The sequence below is a fragment of the Labrus mixtus genome, chromosome 12 (assembly GCF_963584025.1).
Source record: "Labrus mixtus chromosome 12, fLabMix1.1, whole genome shotgun sequence".
In the NCBI taxonomy this organism is placed as follows: domain Eukaryota; kingdom Metazoa; phylum Chordata; class Actinopteri; order Labriformes; family Labridae; genus Labrus; species Labrus mixtus.
In genome coordinates this window covers 8771029-8787662 of record NC_083623.1, presented here as the reverse complement: position 1 = coordinate 8787662, position 16634 = coordinate 8771029, and the positions used below count along the sequence as shown (strand labels likewise).

General features: G+C 42.0%; 1 protein-coding gene across 1 annotated transcript in view; it reads left to right on the top strand.

Annotated features, from left to right (window-relative positions):
• The window catches only part of tmem121ab (transmembrane protein 121Ab), a 50437-nt gene extending 34667 nt beyond the window's left edge, over positions 1 to 15770 (top strand). Inside the window, exon 2 of the mRNA XM_061051821.1 lies at positions 11649 to 15770. Within this exon, the coding sequence (XP_060907804.1) occupies positions 12446 to 13390 (945 nt within the window). The 5' untranslated portion in view covers positions 11649 to 12445 and the 3' untranslated portion in view covers positions 13391 to 15770. The remainder of the gene's footprint in view (positions 1 to 11648) is intronic.
• Positions 15771 to 16634: the final 864 nt, after the last annotated feature.

Sequence of the window (16634 nt, the reverse complement as noted above, 5' to 3'; positions counted from 1 at the left end):
GGATGGATGGATAGAATGGATGAATGTATGGATGGATGGATAGAATGGATGGATGGATAGATAGAATGGATGGATGGATAGAATGGATGGACAGATGGATGGATGGATAGATAGAATGGATGGATGGATAGATTGAATGGATGGATGGATAGAATGGATGGACAGATGGATGGATGGATAGAATGGATGGACAGATGGATGGATGGATAGAATGGATGAATGTATGGATGGATGGATAGAATGGATGAATGTATGGATGGATGGATGGATAGATAGAATGGATAGAATGGATGAATGTATGGATGGATGGATAGAATGGATGGATGGATAGATAGAATGGATGGATGGATAGAATGGATGGACAGATGGATGGATGGATAGAATGGATGGACAGATGGATGGATGGATGGATAGAATGGATGGACAGATGGATGGATGGATAGAATGGATGGACAGATGGATGGATAGATAGAATGGATGGATGGATAGAATGGATGGATGGATGGATGGATGGATGGATAGAATGGATGGATGAAATGGATGGATGGATAGATAGAATGGATGGACAGATGGATGGATGGATAGAATGGATGGACAGATGGATGGATGGATGGATGGATGAAATGGATGGATGGATAGATAGAATGGATGGACAGATGGATTTACAGATGGATAGATGTAGTAGTTATAAATGGAATATTTTTTCAGTTACATGCTCATCACTGCTGTGGTTGAATGTGTACCTCTAAGAGCTGGACAGCTACTGCCACACACTTACAACACAGACAAATGATTCCATCAACATCCTTCAGCGTTCAAAACTGCACACTGCAGAGCAGCTTAACGACAAGATGCTAAAAGCTCCCACAGTCTGTTCACAATGACACAGCCAATTACTGCCAGTTAAACCTTAGGAGACAATAATTAGGACAAGGCCTAAAGGTCTAACGGAGTATACACATTCTGTTGATGACAACAAACAACCAAGAAGAAAATCATCACAGTCAGATAATTATTCTGGTTTTGGGGGAGTTCCAGTGAGTAAATACAAATTTCATGAATCCTTCTTGAGATTCAAAGCACTTCTAAACTTCAGAGTTACACCCAGCCAAACCTCCACAGAAGCGTTTGCCAAGAAATTCGACACTCCTCAGCGAGTTGAACAGCAAACAATTGTCTAATCCTGAGTGAAATATTGTTTTCCATTTCATTATCATACAAAGCAGGTGTCGCCGTAAGAAAACACCTTGCCCGAGAGACGCATTGAAATTTTTGCGACGTTTTTCTCAAATACCCCGGTTTTATTTCAAAGACGGCGCATGAACAGAATCTGACAAAGACCCTCATTCGCTGGCAAACAGCTCCACTTAAATAAATGATCTGATTCTTTATTTTTTAAAACCCATCATCCTTCAAACGAGGAACATTTCTCACACCATCAATAGAATCTCTGCACTCGCTTTACGGAAAATAACTTTAACACTGGCTGTAAGATGAAATGACTTGTTGAAAGGGACGTTTTTCCCTCAATCCGTCTGTTTTTTTTACTCTCATCATAAATCCCTGGCTGGTAATACTTAAATCTGTTTCCTCTGCAAAGCTTTCCGTTTTTTAACTCCCAGCTCATTAGCGACACTTCAAATCCTCACAGCATCGCATCTCTTTTGCCTTTTATTCAATCACGTGGAACAGCAACCCCTGCTCTCCTGCATCAATCCCTCTCCCTCTCCGTCTTATCTCCTTTCTCTTTTTCTCAAGATGCCTTTCTCTCTGGGGGACCGTGCATGAAGGTGACTGGTGTTGCCCTTTTACCTGCCAGTGCACATCTGTTTTATGCAAATTTGGAACAGTTGGCCGCGTGGGTTTTTAATGACAATATGAAACTAAGTTAATCTTGCTGGATAAACATTACCTGGAAGAACCTGGAGCATTCTTTCTGCCTATTAGTTCATCCCACACCCAGGAAATATTTTTGCAGAAATGATGAATACTGAGTAGGATCTATGAGGTTTTGATGTCTCTGGGAAAATCATTTTACCCTAAAATGGGATGGAAAGTCAACAGAAAGGAGCCGTGACTAGAATGAGGTATTGATGCCACCTCCCATCCTTTAGGGGGGATAGATTAGAAATGGCTACAGCGAGCGATGCAGGGGGAAGTGCAGTGCAGGGCGACAGAGAGAGTTTAGGAAAGAGGATGAGAAGGGGAGAAGGGTTGGTTATTGACAAAAAGATTAAATGGATCTCCCTGTAAAACCAGTGGTGGAAAATCTAACAACTCTAACAACGGTGCATGTGTGAATGGCGAGTTTTCATGACACAGCTGTAAAGATTTGGGGTTATGGTAATCACTTCAGCACTTTAAGCTCTTTTGTGGCCTTCAATTTAAAAAATTAAAGGGGCGTCCAACAATCACCCGGAGGGACATTCCAATTACCAGTGTGAGTTATACTATGTGCTTTAAGGTGTTTTTTTCAACAGAGAGGATTAAAAGAAAGCTTCACTTAACAAGTCAGGACTTTCTAACTGTTGCAACGTGTTTAGGTCACTCAAGTAAAAAGCTGTGGACAAAGAAGCTTAAAGTTTTATTTGGGGCATGTCTCACTAATTCATCTGGGAATTTTGATGAAAGTCAAAAATAAGGAGAGGGTTTTTTCCAGGTTATGTTTGGTTTATCTCAGATGTTGTTGACTTCTGAAATTGTGTCAGGTTTCCTTTTACAGGAGCAGGTTCACACAGATGGCAGCAATGGCAGTGTTCCCTCTTTTTTTCCTCTCAAAAAATATTAAAAAGGAATCTTCATAGCACACCACGAGAGCATGAATCATCTAAACCCTCATATGGAATTGGCAGAACATCATACCTTGAACTTCAAAGCTGCATTAATCTATATTTGTACAAGGAAAATGGCTCCATAAACCCAATGTACACTTCTTGTCCTACACTGAAGAGCAGACAGACACAGTTAGCGTCTAGCTGGTGAATTTAGTGGCGCATTAAGCAGCTAAAGAGCCAAAACATTTCCCTCAGGAGTTGGTGGAAAAGTGAAAAAAAAAAAGTGTTAAAAGGATAGTGAAGTTCTTCATGTGGGAAGAATCATTATTAAAAAATTAAGTCTAATGGTGCTAGAGGTCTGTTGAATGTGGAAAAAGGCAACTAAACTTTTTTTTCTACATGTCTTATTTAAGAATATGTCTGTTTGTTTACAGCTTTCTCCACCCACACATGGCTTAAAATATCTCCTGATGCCACCTTAAAGCCTTCAGAAAGTAATTACAGCTTTCACTTCCTTCCTTCTTTTTTTTTCCCCTTTTCATGCCCGTTTATTAAAACTGCCTGTGCTACACAGACAGCAATAGTGAAATAAAAACTTTCTTTTTTTTTTGGTCCCAAAAACATAGAATCTCATTCAAAGTCACAATGACATTTGAATAACACAAATTAGGAAATAAATAAAAACAGTCCTGGAACGTGACCTTGATCTCTAGAGTATGCCATACGCTTTCATTTGTCTAGAAAGTGAAAGAATGTTTGAAAAGAACATTTAATATTATTGTCGTTTTGAGCAGCCTTTCACAAATAACTTTCCCAGAAGCCCACTGTCCATCGAGTTTAAAGCCACAAGAATATGGCAGAATATGGTCCAATTGTTGGCGGCCTTTAAAGGTGGATCTTGGGGTTGCAGGTATAAAAGTTAGAACTCACTGAAAACGTATGTGAACTACGTTTCTAAGAAACAAAAATAAATCATTTTTCACCCTTGATGAAATCATAAAGGGTTCAAAATTCAATTGCGTGTGCTGTGGCAGATACTCATTGATTCTCACAGAGGTGAGAGATGAAAAGAACCTCTCATCGAGCGATTGCACTGAATTACAGAAGCTAATGGAACAGTTGCGAGATGCCCTCAGTGATGTCAGGAGTCGATGCATTGACTTTATATTTTGATTTCACCCTTTTTTTCAAGCATTGCGAGAAACTTTGAAATGAAATGTAAACTTTTCCATTGCCGCTCGTTGAGGGAGATGTTTGGAAAACGGCGCTTTAAGGGTGAGCGGTCTCATCATGTGTATTTATTTTGCGACTAGTCGTCTTCGCCCCCCTGTGTCACTGACTAACTGCCGGGTTGGGATGTCAGAGGACTGCTCTTCACTTTGATGATGACTCACTGTGGCACGCTGCCTTTGATCCACTCCCCGGCTTTGTGAATAAAGAATACTCTTTGATTGACGCCACGCACATTATGGCCGTTTGAGAGTTGGCAGGGGAGAAAAAGACACGTCTGTCATGTTGAAAAAGGGGGGGGGGGCGCCCTGGTCTCTGCTGCTGAGGGCCAACATGGAGGCGATGCACTCTGTAAGCTCCTTTCAACATCTAACCCAATACGAGGGCCCATTATCCCATCTCCTGCATAGCATCTATGTAGCCCTTGTCGTGTGCTGTGCCGTTTTGTTTGATTTCAGCAGCGTTTGATCAACACCCACGGCTATTTAAAAAGCACAGACTGAGCTGAATGCAGATTGGGTTAGTTACAGTTATGTGCTGAAATGAACCTTCAGTGCTTATCAAGCAGGCGATGTGACAGAGCGCCGGTCTGCCTTAATCAAGCATAATGGGTTATAAAATGCGTTTAAACCTCCTGCTACAAAACACGGCCCGCTTCTTAGTCTCACATTCTCCTCCGCACTCCAACCCTGTGCAACCCTAAAGGCGGCATCCAGTATATTATGCAGGATAACAAGAATAAAGGAATTTAAAAAAAACATAAAGAAACCTGCGTACTTTGTCTAAGAGAAGTGTGTACCTTTGAATCGCAATAAATATGTGAAAGGGACTAAGCCTGTCAGAATGAATGACAAAAAGATGCAAAATCGGCGTGTTTAGAATTCCAACAAGCAGCGCACTGATCCTTTAGATACAGTAGATATGTAGATATGCACTGTGAATAATGCACCGCAGACGAGGCTAAGCCCTACGGGGGCAGCTGAGTCTGGTGGTTTTAATACGTTAAGGAAAATGTGCTGAGCGCCTCGGCAATGTCACACACATTCATCAGTGCGACGAGGGGGAATCAAGCTGACGTCTTTGGATACGGGCAGATTTGTTATGTGAGGGATGTGTGTTAACATGCATTCAGGGGTTTAGGAGAATAATGCAGTGCAATGTTATGATCAGTGCAGGTGGTGTGGAATCAGGAAGTGAAAGACGGGATACAAACGTGACCTGTAGATCCCGTCAGCAGAGTTTCAGGGGAGGAATGAGCTTGTGCCGTTGTGTGTGTGTGTGTGCGAGCTTCTCCAACATGCACATGTGATTTTCCATATGTGAGCGTACAAGTGTTTGTTCGCCTGAGCTGTGCTGAGCTTTACTCCGTGTGCTGGGAGAATTCAAAGCAATCTGCCACCTCTCCTGAAACTAGCCAAGCGCCGACTGTAACACAAAGGGCCGCACGGAACACCTGCCGAGATGATGGAGATGGCGGACAGCCAAGGCGACATACGGCTTTCATCCTGGCCCTAATGAAGACAACCTGACGTAAACATCGGACAAAACGGACCGCTCCGGAGACCGGCGCCGTCCCACCGCAGCGTCGCTGACATTGACGGAAACATTTGATCAAAGCCGGGGCGGTGTTGAGGCAGGAGAAATGAGGGGGAAAAAAAAAAAAAAAGAAGTGTGAAAGGAATGCAGAGTTGGGGCTGTATGGGATACATTTAATGCATAACAATATGGCTTCCCGAAAGCAACAACATTCCAGCGTTCTTTGAAGCTTTTTCGCGGTAACAGAAAGCATTCACAGTTGCCGGATGAAATGATTCCGTTGGTGTAAACAAGTGCGCGCTCAAAGTGTATGAAGTGTCAGAACATCTTAGTGTAAAAGAGAAAGGCTTCTTGAAGCTGAGGAAGACGTAACTCTCCTTAAGCTCTGAGACGGTGTCAAAAAGACAAACATCAGACGCAGGAACAGGAGTAATTAAGATAAGCCCGTGCTTTAAAGGGAACTGTTTTTGTACATATTCTAAAGCTACACCTGGGAACAGCAGTCATTTTACACTTGACTGGAGTTTGTTTGTGGTAGAACGTAGTGCCAGAGTTTTTCACTTTCTTATTCATTGGTCTGAATTATCTCTAAAAGAAGAATCTGCAAAACAAACAAACAAAACTTGCAGAAATGTTACGCGGGCCTCAACCTTCGTCCTCTTGGGGATCCATGTGTGGAGCCCTGTGGCCACTGAGAGAGCCAAACTGTTAATACAACTGTCCGCCAAGGAAGCTGTGGCTGTTTAGAGGGATAATAACTTGGACCGCAGACGCAGTAATAGCCTCCCTCTGAGAAGAAATGTTGCACTGCCAGTTCACAGCCCTCCATGTTGTCTATTTATAGTGCAACATAATTAATATGCTGTAATTGTTGCCAATGAGCAAAAGCCGGAAAAATGTACAGAGGCAATCCAGAGAGGTTCAGTGCTCCTACAGGAACACACACACAAAAAGAGAAAAAGTCAAGCAAAGATGTAAAACGATAGTCGACACGGCTGTCACATCACATATCGGCGGACACTTCTTTTCCTTTCTTTTCTCTTTTTTTTTTTCTGCGGCGACACCGAGGGCTAATCTCCAGCCGGGGGGGGTGATACATTATAAATGCTGAAGCAGAATATGCAAAAACAGAGCGGTGCATTTCTGTCATGATTTCACACTGACAAAGGCACTTTTCTACTCTACATGACAGAGAGGATTAATAATCATCCATTACTGTCAGAGTTCATCAGCTTTCCTTTTTGGTACGGCGGCCCAATCGCACGGCAGATCCGTGTTTCGTTAGCTGATGTCGTATAACTCCTGGGAGGTTCAAACCATCCAATTTAGCCGCTTTCGTATTATCACGCCGGCTGTAATCCGTTCATTAGGGAAACAATCTGAAAGTCTTTTTTGATAATTAATGGCATTTAAATAATGATGTGATGTACTGTATATGTGGGAGCAGCCTCCCTTATAGCATGTTAATGATCCACAGCATTCCGCTAATCAGTCAATTAATCACCATCTTATGAATTTAATCTCTTACTTAGGCTCTGTTCTACATAATGGGGTTTAAACATTCAAATCCATGCTTGGATTACAAATGAGGCTCATTCTGATGCAATGCTCTTCTCTCTATTGACAGGCTTTGATTTGAGATGTTATTAGAGATGTTTCATTTCTTCTTCAAACACACGAGGATGTGTCTGCATGACTTCGGGAAATGCTTCCATTGAACTTTCGAAGAGTTGTTGTTTTTGTCTATCCTTCAGGATGCAAAAAGAGATCATATTCTTCAGGGTGGTATTTTCTGATGAAAAAAAGAAAAAACTCTCCACAATCTCTGGATCGCCTTAAAAAAAAAGCTCCGAAGCCCATTTTTTTCCTTTGATGAATTCACACAGCGCGTTTGAAAACAAACTAATGTTTATTTATCACATACTTAAGAGCTCACTTAGTCGGAAGGGGAGTGAAAAGAAGATTTCGGTTGGGATGAATAAAGAGCGGTGGATTGGTTTTTGGAAATATTCTAATCAATAGCACTCAGGGTGAGCCGTTTATTTGTTAAAAGGATCAGTAAATTGCACAAGCGAATTCAAACCATAGGCATTTAGATTCAGAAAAGGACACTGCTGGGGACAATTTTACAGCTGCAATATTTATTTTTTTGTTGTTTGATCTGAAAAATCTATTTTTTTTTTACAAAGTCCCCCCTTTTAAGAGCAAAAAGTTTTGCTAACTGCAGAAATATATTTTTTTTTCAGTGACCAATATGCTAAAACTTACTTTTAATGGTTGGACTCTGTTAATATATATATCTATATATATATATTTTTTTTTTTAACCAAAAACAATAGCTGACCTTGCACTGCAGGGACCACAACATCTACACCCCCACATGTGTGATTTCTCTTTTAATTCATTTGATCTGTACTGAAATCAAGTTTTGAACTTTTAGAGTGAAAATGGACCAGACCAGATCTGGTTGGCTCCAGTTACTTCCTAAAGATTTTGCTATAGTTGCCCAGCAACAGGTTGCTGCCATTAAACTGTTCAGCACAAAATGTCTAATTTAATGGATATGCAGCCATCTCTTACAATGTGCAGCATCCTCAAACATTAACAGTAATGTTTACAATGTTCCTGTTTGTCACACAGCCGTCATTTGGCCTGTTCAGAACAAAGCGACTAGAGGAAACTCATCAGGATAGACACCTTATTCTGAAATCTGGACTCCACACCAGCTACTTGTTTCCCTTTTTTCTAAACATTTATCATTTCATACATTCATTATTTGGGCACAAGAACAAACCGCTGTAGCCAATTAGCGCAGATACACACTTCAATTTATTTTTATTTTTTACATAGAACAACTATAGAAATGAAGTTAATTCAACGTTAAACATTAGTTACCAACGTTAGTTGGGAAGAAATTTACTGAAGTATTATAAACCATTTTAGCTTCATGAGGAACGTGAAGTAAAAGTTGGTGAGCTTCAATGTAGTCTGCAACATATTCACTTTGACAGATGTCCTTTTGAGCTCATCAGCCGCAATAAAGCCGAAGTCATCTGGAGAAGCTGAACTAGCACATACGTGGATATTTGCTTCAGATTAGAGAAATGTCAGCGTTATGTGGGCTTGGAAAAAAGTCACTGATGTGGAAATCTGCAATGTCAGATTGCTCCCAGATATCATCAGATACTAGCTGGCTGCTGCATTCTGTCGTACCACAAATGCTAGAAACTAGCTGTACAGTCTCAGTACCAGCGTCACGCTCAGCATGAGCTTCACTGCAAAGTTTCTTATTTCCTAAAGCCTTCAAAATGTTCAATTGTTTGAATTTCTCCTTTACTATGCTACTTAAATTATTCCCAACACACACAAAGAACATAGCTAACTTCACAGTGGTGTCAGAAATGTTTTACAGTAACCCTTAACCTTTTCTAACACCAATCATTTGCCTTCAGATGTATTTGTATCATGACATTGGTGAGTGGAAGGGACCATAGACCGCAACTCGAGAACAGAACAGAGGAAAGAAAGTAAAAGAATGAAACACAGGATCTGTCAATAGCATAGTTTTGTTTTCATATAAAGTTATACCACAGTGCATACAGTATTTATGTCAAAAACCTTTCTTGTTTCAGCTGCTCAGTGACTGTACTGAGCTAAAACTCAAAAATATTTGCGCTCCTGTTATCTTATTACATGAACTGAGCAGTTTTATTTGTTAGCTAATTTGTATTGAATGCTAACATTAGCTTAATTAAGCTGTTAATTATTTATTCTCAATAAAAGTGAAATTAACGACCGGGATTTAATTCTGCATAATTATCAAATAGGATATAAACAATGTACAATTTGAATACCCTGAGCAACCCAGAGTTTCTTCTCATAAATGGCTAATTACAGTGATGTTTATTATAACTAAAAGATTTATTAAGTGACTCTAGATTGCCTGTAGGCGTGCATGTGGATATGAGTGTGGCTGGTTGTTTGTCTCTATATGTCAGCCCTGTGATTGGCTGGTGAACAGTCCAGGGTGTACCCCGCCTCTCGCCAAATGACCGCTGGGATCCGCTCCGGCCCCCTGCAACCCGAACGGGAAAAGCGGTAAAGATAATGGATGGATTTCTTTAGCAGTGATAAAGCACTAGATTTCCGTTTTTAGTGATTCGGCTACATTATCAGAAGGCGGTATTATTTTCTTGTCACAGACATTATAACAAAAAGTGAAAGTTATTGTCAAGGAGAGCACTATTCAGCCCACGAAGGATGATGAATTAAGAGCTCTGAAGGGAGCTCTCCAATGTGTGTGTGTGGGGGGGGGGGGGAGACATGACATTGTCACTGTCATTTTGTTCTTTTATGAGATAGAGATTTTCAAGAGATGACAGGAAATGAGAGGGAGAGAGATAAGACTCGACGTGTATCAAAAGGTCCCTTCATGCTCCGTGTATGTTGCTTTGATTTTGTCCCTCTTTTTTTTTAATCTGTCTTTTCTCCGTGCAGCATCTTAATGAAAAAAGGTATGATAAGTCACGGGGGTTCCTCTTTAAGAAGGATTTTTGATTTTTATACATACTGAAGGCTTTTAACTTGTCAGGTTTTTTTGGGTTTTTTTTAGATATTTTCAGACATACTGAAATAATCCTTGGCAAACCAGGCATAACCGTTCTCAGCTTTGTGGGGAGCTAGACTAAACATTATTAATTCCTGTCTGGATCTGTGCGTCAGCTTAGATTACCCTCATTGTTGGAGTGGTAGAATATTTTTGGGATGGCTACATACCTTCGAGGCAGACGTTTCATGGTCACTTGCTTCAGCAGTCCGGTTATTTAAAAAAACACTGCAGTGCTCTCTGAATGCTACTCATATCTGGAATTGAAACGTAGCTCAGCTGACAGAAACACTAATGTGATTTATTTGCGTTCTGCTTGGAGGGCTCAGTGACAGGAGGAGCAGACGGAAACGCACTGAACATCACAGAGTGACGGATAAATTGTAGTTTCTGCAAAAGCTCACTATAACCACACTAAGGGAGCAGCTTTTTCCCCCAATTAACACATGTCCCTTCCTGTTGCCCAGCCTTGATTTCTCTATAAGTTAACATTTTGACATGCTGAGTTATTTATTGATGAGGCCGGTGCACAAGGTGGTGGGGCTCCTGCTGGCGAGTCAAGCGCTCAGCGTCTGTGCAGTTTTTTTTTTTGAATCTTTAATATTTTAGTAAGTGCTGTAAACGTCCCACCAGACTGTTGATGAGATGAACTTTCTGACCCAACCCGTCACACGCTTCAAAACACACACCAGCAGGAACGCTTGAACAGGTCGAAGCAGAAACACCTTGAGACGTTGGACAGAAATAGACCGTAGCTGGAGACTGTGGATTTAGCTTAAACAGCAAAAAAAAACAGGCAGGTTGTGATTATAATCAAAATACACTTTAACAAGTTTTGAATACTGTTAACACCTGAGGGAGACTCAGGTTTTTAACACTTAATTAAAAAGAGCTGCCCTATATTCCTCCTGTAAATATATTGCGTTAATACTGCAATCATAACTTCATTGTTTCAGATTAGAAAGTGTCATATCGAACCAGTAAATGTTCAAGAAGAGAACTATTACCCATTCCAATTTACACTCGCCTGAGAAGAGAAAAGTAGTGCCAAGCAATGCAGAAAAAGGAAAAGGTGCAAGGCAGTTAGCTGCTTTATGACACTTTAAAATTGGATTCTACAATTTCTGGTCATAAATCCTGTATTAATTTAACTCCCTAAATTAAACTACGGGGTGTTATGGCTCCAAATATGCAGAATATAATAACGTTACCACTGGAGCATATTAAGTCGTGAATCCAGATATCTTGTGACACATCTCAGACAACAGAGAGGTAATGACATCCTGAAGCAGTCTTACTCTAACATGTGCAATATGTTCTGCCCTATCAATAGTGCACGAGGCTTTTATTTGAGCCAAGCTGACACATTACTTGGCTCCTCATATGTGAAGGGCCGTTGGCAATGAAAACTGTGTTATATGGCCCAGTAGTGCTGACAGGTTTCTTTCTCCCTCTCATCTGCCCTCCCCCTCCTCTCCCCTCTTTATTTCTCCCTCTTCCAGGCTGTGGAGAGGCCGGCACGTGGCAGGAGGCGAAAGGGGGGGAAGGATGGATCTTCAGCTCGGTGTGAGAGCCTCCCCCCAGGGAAGCCGGCGTCGGACGCAAGGCCTCATGGGCCGTTGACCTGCTGTCTCTGTGATTTATGGCGGCTGGGGGCCTCTGGCCACTGCAGACTGCTCTCCTCTCTCTCCTCCGTTTCCCGTCATACACACCGCAGGAGTGCAAGGAGCCACACACACTGCGCCACTGTCTACAGGACGATCCGAAGAGGGATTCCTCGCACATGCTGAGCTGCAGCGCCGCCGCGGCTTTGGACACCGCCTCGTACAAAAATAAACACCCTCATAAACATTTCTACACTGCAACAGCGTGTCCTGTAATCCCATCACATGTACATTAGACCCGAGCGAGTGTTCTCCAATCTGACTGTGTGTGGATTACTATCAGTTATGGTGTGTCAGCTGTTGAGCCCTCGGTGTGGCTGCTGCTCGTGAGCAGAGGCGGATCAATGGAAGTGCGCTGAGTAACGACGTGATGTTCCTGTTTCCACGTGGTCTGAGAGCAATCAGCAGCTGACTCCACACACTGCTCTGCTTCGACGCAACAACCGGGACTCTCATCGCCGTGACTTTTTGTATTGTTTCTTTATCTGCTGGACAAAATTTCTCGTGGACTGCACAGCTGGCAGCCGGGAAAGTTTTTTTTTTTTGCCTGAGCGAGTTGCTTTGCACACCCTCTGGACTAGTGTTTCTTTTTAAAAGCTGGGGACTGTGAGTGAGAGCCAGACGGTGCCCTCACCATGGTGTTACCGCCCCCAGACAAACGCCACGTGTGCCTCACCACCATCGTCATCATGACCAGCATGGCCTTCATGGATGCCTACCTGGTGGAGCAGAACCAGGGTCCCAGGAAGATCGGGGTTTGTATCATAGTGCTGGTGGGGGATGTCTGCTTCCTCATCGTCTTGCGGTATGTTGCCGTGTGGGTCGGCGCCGAGGTGCGTACGGCCCGGAGAGGATACGCCATGATCCTTTGGTTTCTGTACATCTTCGTCCTGGAGATCAAGCTCTACTTCGTCTTCCAGAATTGCAAGGCCGACAGGAAGAGTTTGGAGACGGTAGCCCGGAAGGCATTGACGTTGTTATTATCTGTGTGTGTACCGGGCTTGTACTTGGTTCTAGTCGCTCTGGATAGTATGGAATATGTGAGAACTTTTCGAAAGAAGGAGGACATGAGAAGTCGTCTCTTCTGGGTGGCACTGGACCTGCTGGATCTGCTGGATATCCAGGCCAACCTGTGGGAGCCCCAGCGGACAGGCCTGCCCATCTGGGCCGAGGGTCTAATGTTCTTCTACTGCTACATCCTGCTGCTTATCCTGCCCTGCGTGTCACTCAGCGAGATCAGCATGCAGGGAGAACACATGACACCCCAAAAGATGATGCTGTACCCAGTCCTGAGCCTGGTCACCATAAACGTGGTCACCATCCTTATACGAGGCGTAAACATGATTCTGTTTCAGGACAGCCGGGTTTCAACTATATTTGTTGGTAAAAACGTGGTCGCCATCGCTACCAAGGCGTCCACCTTCCTGGAGTACCGCAGACAGGTGAAGGAGTTCCCCCACCCGCAGAACGCGATGGCGCTCGAGCTGCAGCAGAACTCTGTGAGCCACACGCAGCCGCTGCCAAATGCCACCAGTTTGCCACATGAACCTTCGCCCGCTCAGGACGTCATCGACACATGACCGCCAGCACTGGACTGAGCCCCATTAGAAAAGTGACTGCTTTTTATGTCAGCTTCAGGAGTGGAGGTAGATAGAGAAATCAGCTGCATGACAGGATGATATTCTGCTCTTGTCATGCCCACATGAACTGCTGTGAAACCATAAAAGAGATTTTCAGCATCACCTGCCTGTCAGAACACACTGTAAACCTACACTTCACTCTCGAGTGCAGCGTGCAGACTGTAGAAAATCAAGTCAAAAGGTTTTTAAGTGTGCTGTTGTGTTTTTAATTGTTTCCAACGTTTTAAAAGTTCAAAATTTTAGTAAGAGACAATCTCCGCACTGCGCAGACTGCTGACATTATGTTTGTGTAAAATGGACAGTTGGTTCCCCCTTGGTGAGTATCTTGTAATTTTTTTAAAGGTCACATTTTTAACAGTGCATCTGTGGCATTTCCTTTGAATTCCAGCACCAAAGGACAGAGCACTCAGCATGAAGCACTGACGGAGACGAGGAGCAGAGAGTGACACGGGTCAGTCATGGGGGGCCTGACTGTGCCGGGCTAGAGCAGGGGTGGTGTCAGAAGAATGCTTATCTGTCTGTGTCTGGGTTCTGCTGAGAAACGAGCTCAGTGGAAGCTGCTGCCTCGGTCAGTGTGGCGCTTTACGACCAAAGGTCTGATTAAAGCACCAGAGCTCAGCACTATACCATCTACTGCAGGCATCCAAGCGTATGTTTTACCGTCTGTGTGTGTGTGTGTGTGTGTGTGTGTGTGTGTGTGTGTGTGTGTGTGTGTGTGTGTGTGTGTGTCTATGTGTGTGTCTCTACGAGCACCCACACTAGTCTTGAGAGAACGAATGCCTACAAAGCGTAGGGGTTCACCACAGGAGGTTTAGGCTATTTCACGTTGTTTTGGAGCAAGCAGGAGTGGTTGATGTGTGTAGTGACTTGCAAATGACAAAAATATATGTTGAAAAAAAAAAAAATCAATATGATGGAGGTAAGATACTTTTTGTTTCCTGTACTGTACATTCCTCTAAAAATAGCTCAAAACCTCGAAGTCAGAGAATGCAGAGATCAGAGTCCAGAGAGCACCTCGCTGAAGAATTGACACAAAAATAAACACATAAAGACAAAAATATACAAACAGAAAATACTTTTTCTGATTATATTCAGTTTATTATTATCATTATTATAATTCTGTATATTCTTTACTTGTTGGAGGCAAATGATGTTTTAATAAAAGTATTATTACAAGAACAACAGAGAGTGGGGGTTCTTTTTTTTTTTTTAAATTGGTCATGGTTGAGTAAATGTCATCTTTAGCTGAATTAAAAAGCATCTGATGCTATTTTTGCAACAACAGCTGCAACATGACAGAAAAGCAGCTTCTGTGATGTTTTGCATAGAAGGTTTCACACAGCACATAAATATTCAGGCTGAGCAGCCTCCTTCTGGACTCCGGCGTTAGTTTTTTTTTGGTTTTTTTACCCCTCAGGCTACCGCTTTTGGGGAAAGCAAGCAGAGAATTTCTGTTTAAAATATGATGAGATGTATGAATCTCTTCTCAGACTGTTTCTCCATTTTTCCTCCCAATTCTTTTTTTTTTATCATCACCACATTTTTTTCTGTGTCACTGCGTATCTTCTCTGCACTTTTCTGTTATCAGTTACCAACTCCAAACACAGCCGCTCCTTTTTTTTTTTTTTTTTTTTTTCACCCCTAGAGAATTCTATGTACCCGTTCAAAGTGATGTGCCGGGGTCAGCCATATGGTTGAAGTCACTTTATTGTCCTCAGGTTAACGAATGTCAACTGCTGATCTCAGCTCACAGACAAGCACCCTCAGACCCTGAACAGCCCGACTCCATTAACAATAACTGTCAGCCGCAGAGTGATGAACAGGCTAAGGATTACAAGCGAGAGATGTTTCCTTTTTTTTTTGCTTTACGTAAGCAGTTTACAAAGATCATCGTGATGTCATTCATGGTTCTTAAAATATGGCAACGCCAATTCTACTTGAAAAACAGCAGCTTCTTCAAACTGAGCGGACTATAAAAAGGCTAGGACAAACCAGAGTGCTCATTTCATTTACATAAAAAGGTAAACATGAGGTCATTCAATAATTTTCTTAAAGCTGTGATTAATGTAAGTTATTCTCATTTGCAGAGGCAAAACTTCTTCTTGCATTGTGCTGCAGTATCCTGACAGCCATGTATGGTGTTGTTATTTTTTTTCATGTAGATTTGGGTAAAATTGTGCTTGGTTGGCGAATTCTTTCAGTCAGAATAAGTTTTTTTGCAAAATGTGCTGAATAAAACGAGAAATACACAAATACTGAGTCAACAAATGAAACTACACATACACATCGAGTTACTGACTTCAGTTCAGTTCCTACACTTTCTCTGGAGTTGCTTCAAGCTCATCAAACAAGCGATCGTTTAACTGGGCGGGTTGGGATCAGTTCAGGGCCTCCAGTATCTGTACAAATCCTTCTCTTGGAATCTCTTCTGTAGAAACATATTGATTGTTCTTGCCAGTGGAGCATTAAATATTTCTGAGGAGGATCTCCGCGGGCATATCCAGTTCATTCTGGTTGGCAGTTTCCAGTTCAGCTCCTGTCTTACAGTAATAGTCCACTATAGACCTAATTATAGAGTTGTACGATAGAAAAATATTGAGTAACTTTGACAGTGTAGTTTCTGTGCGGTTTGCAGGCGATTTCCTGCTGCAGAATTATTTTCCATACTGATAACTATGAGGAACTCCATGACTGTAGAAAGTTGTTATATGGATTTTTTTCATCCAACTACATTTATTTATGTGTTACCTTTACTGTAAACAGTTGAGAGTATGAGAACATCATCAAAGAGGCGAACAGAGAGCATTGATTTTAAATAGTTATTTAAGGGTCATCCTGGTTGAAGGTTATGATTCTTATTAAAAAGTAATGACAATGTACTCACCACATGAATTACTCTTTAAATGGCAGGATCACTGAAAAAGGGTAAGAGGAAAGAGGATGGTCACAACATACACATTTCAGAGAAAACATCACATTGTACTAACAGAGTTTGGTTTTTCTGTGCCTGACTTTTGGTTTCTTTCCTTTCATTTAAAACAGAAAAATGTATAGAATTCTTCCTTTTTGGCTTGTTTACAGCCAGCCTGGTCATCTGAATGTTTTTCTCCGGGCAGAAACAGGAATATATTTACATATGATCAGATTTCTGCTTTAATCTGGTGAGTTTTTCTCATTAAAAATA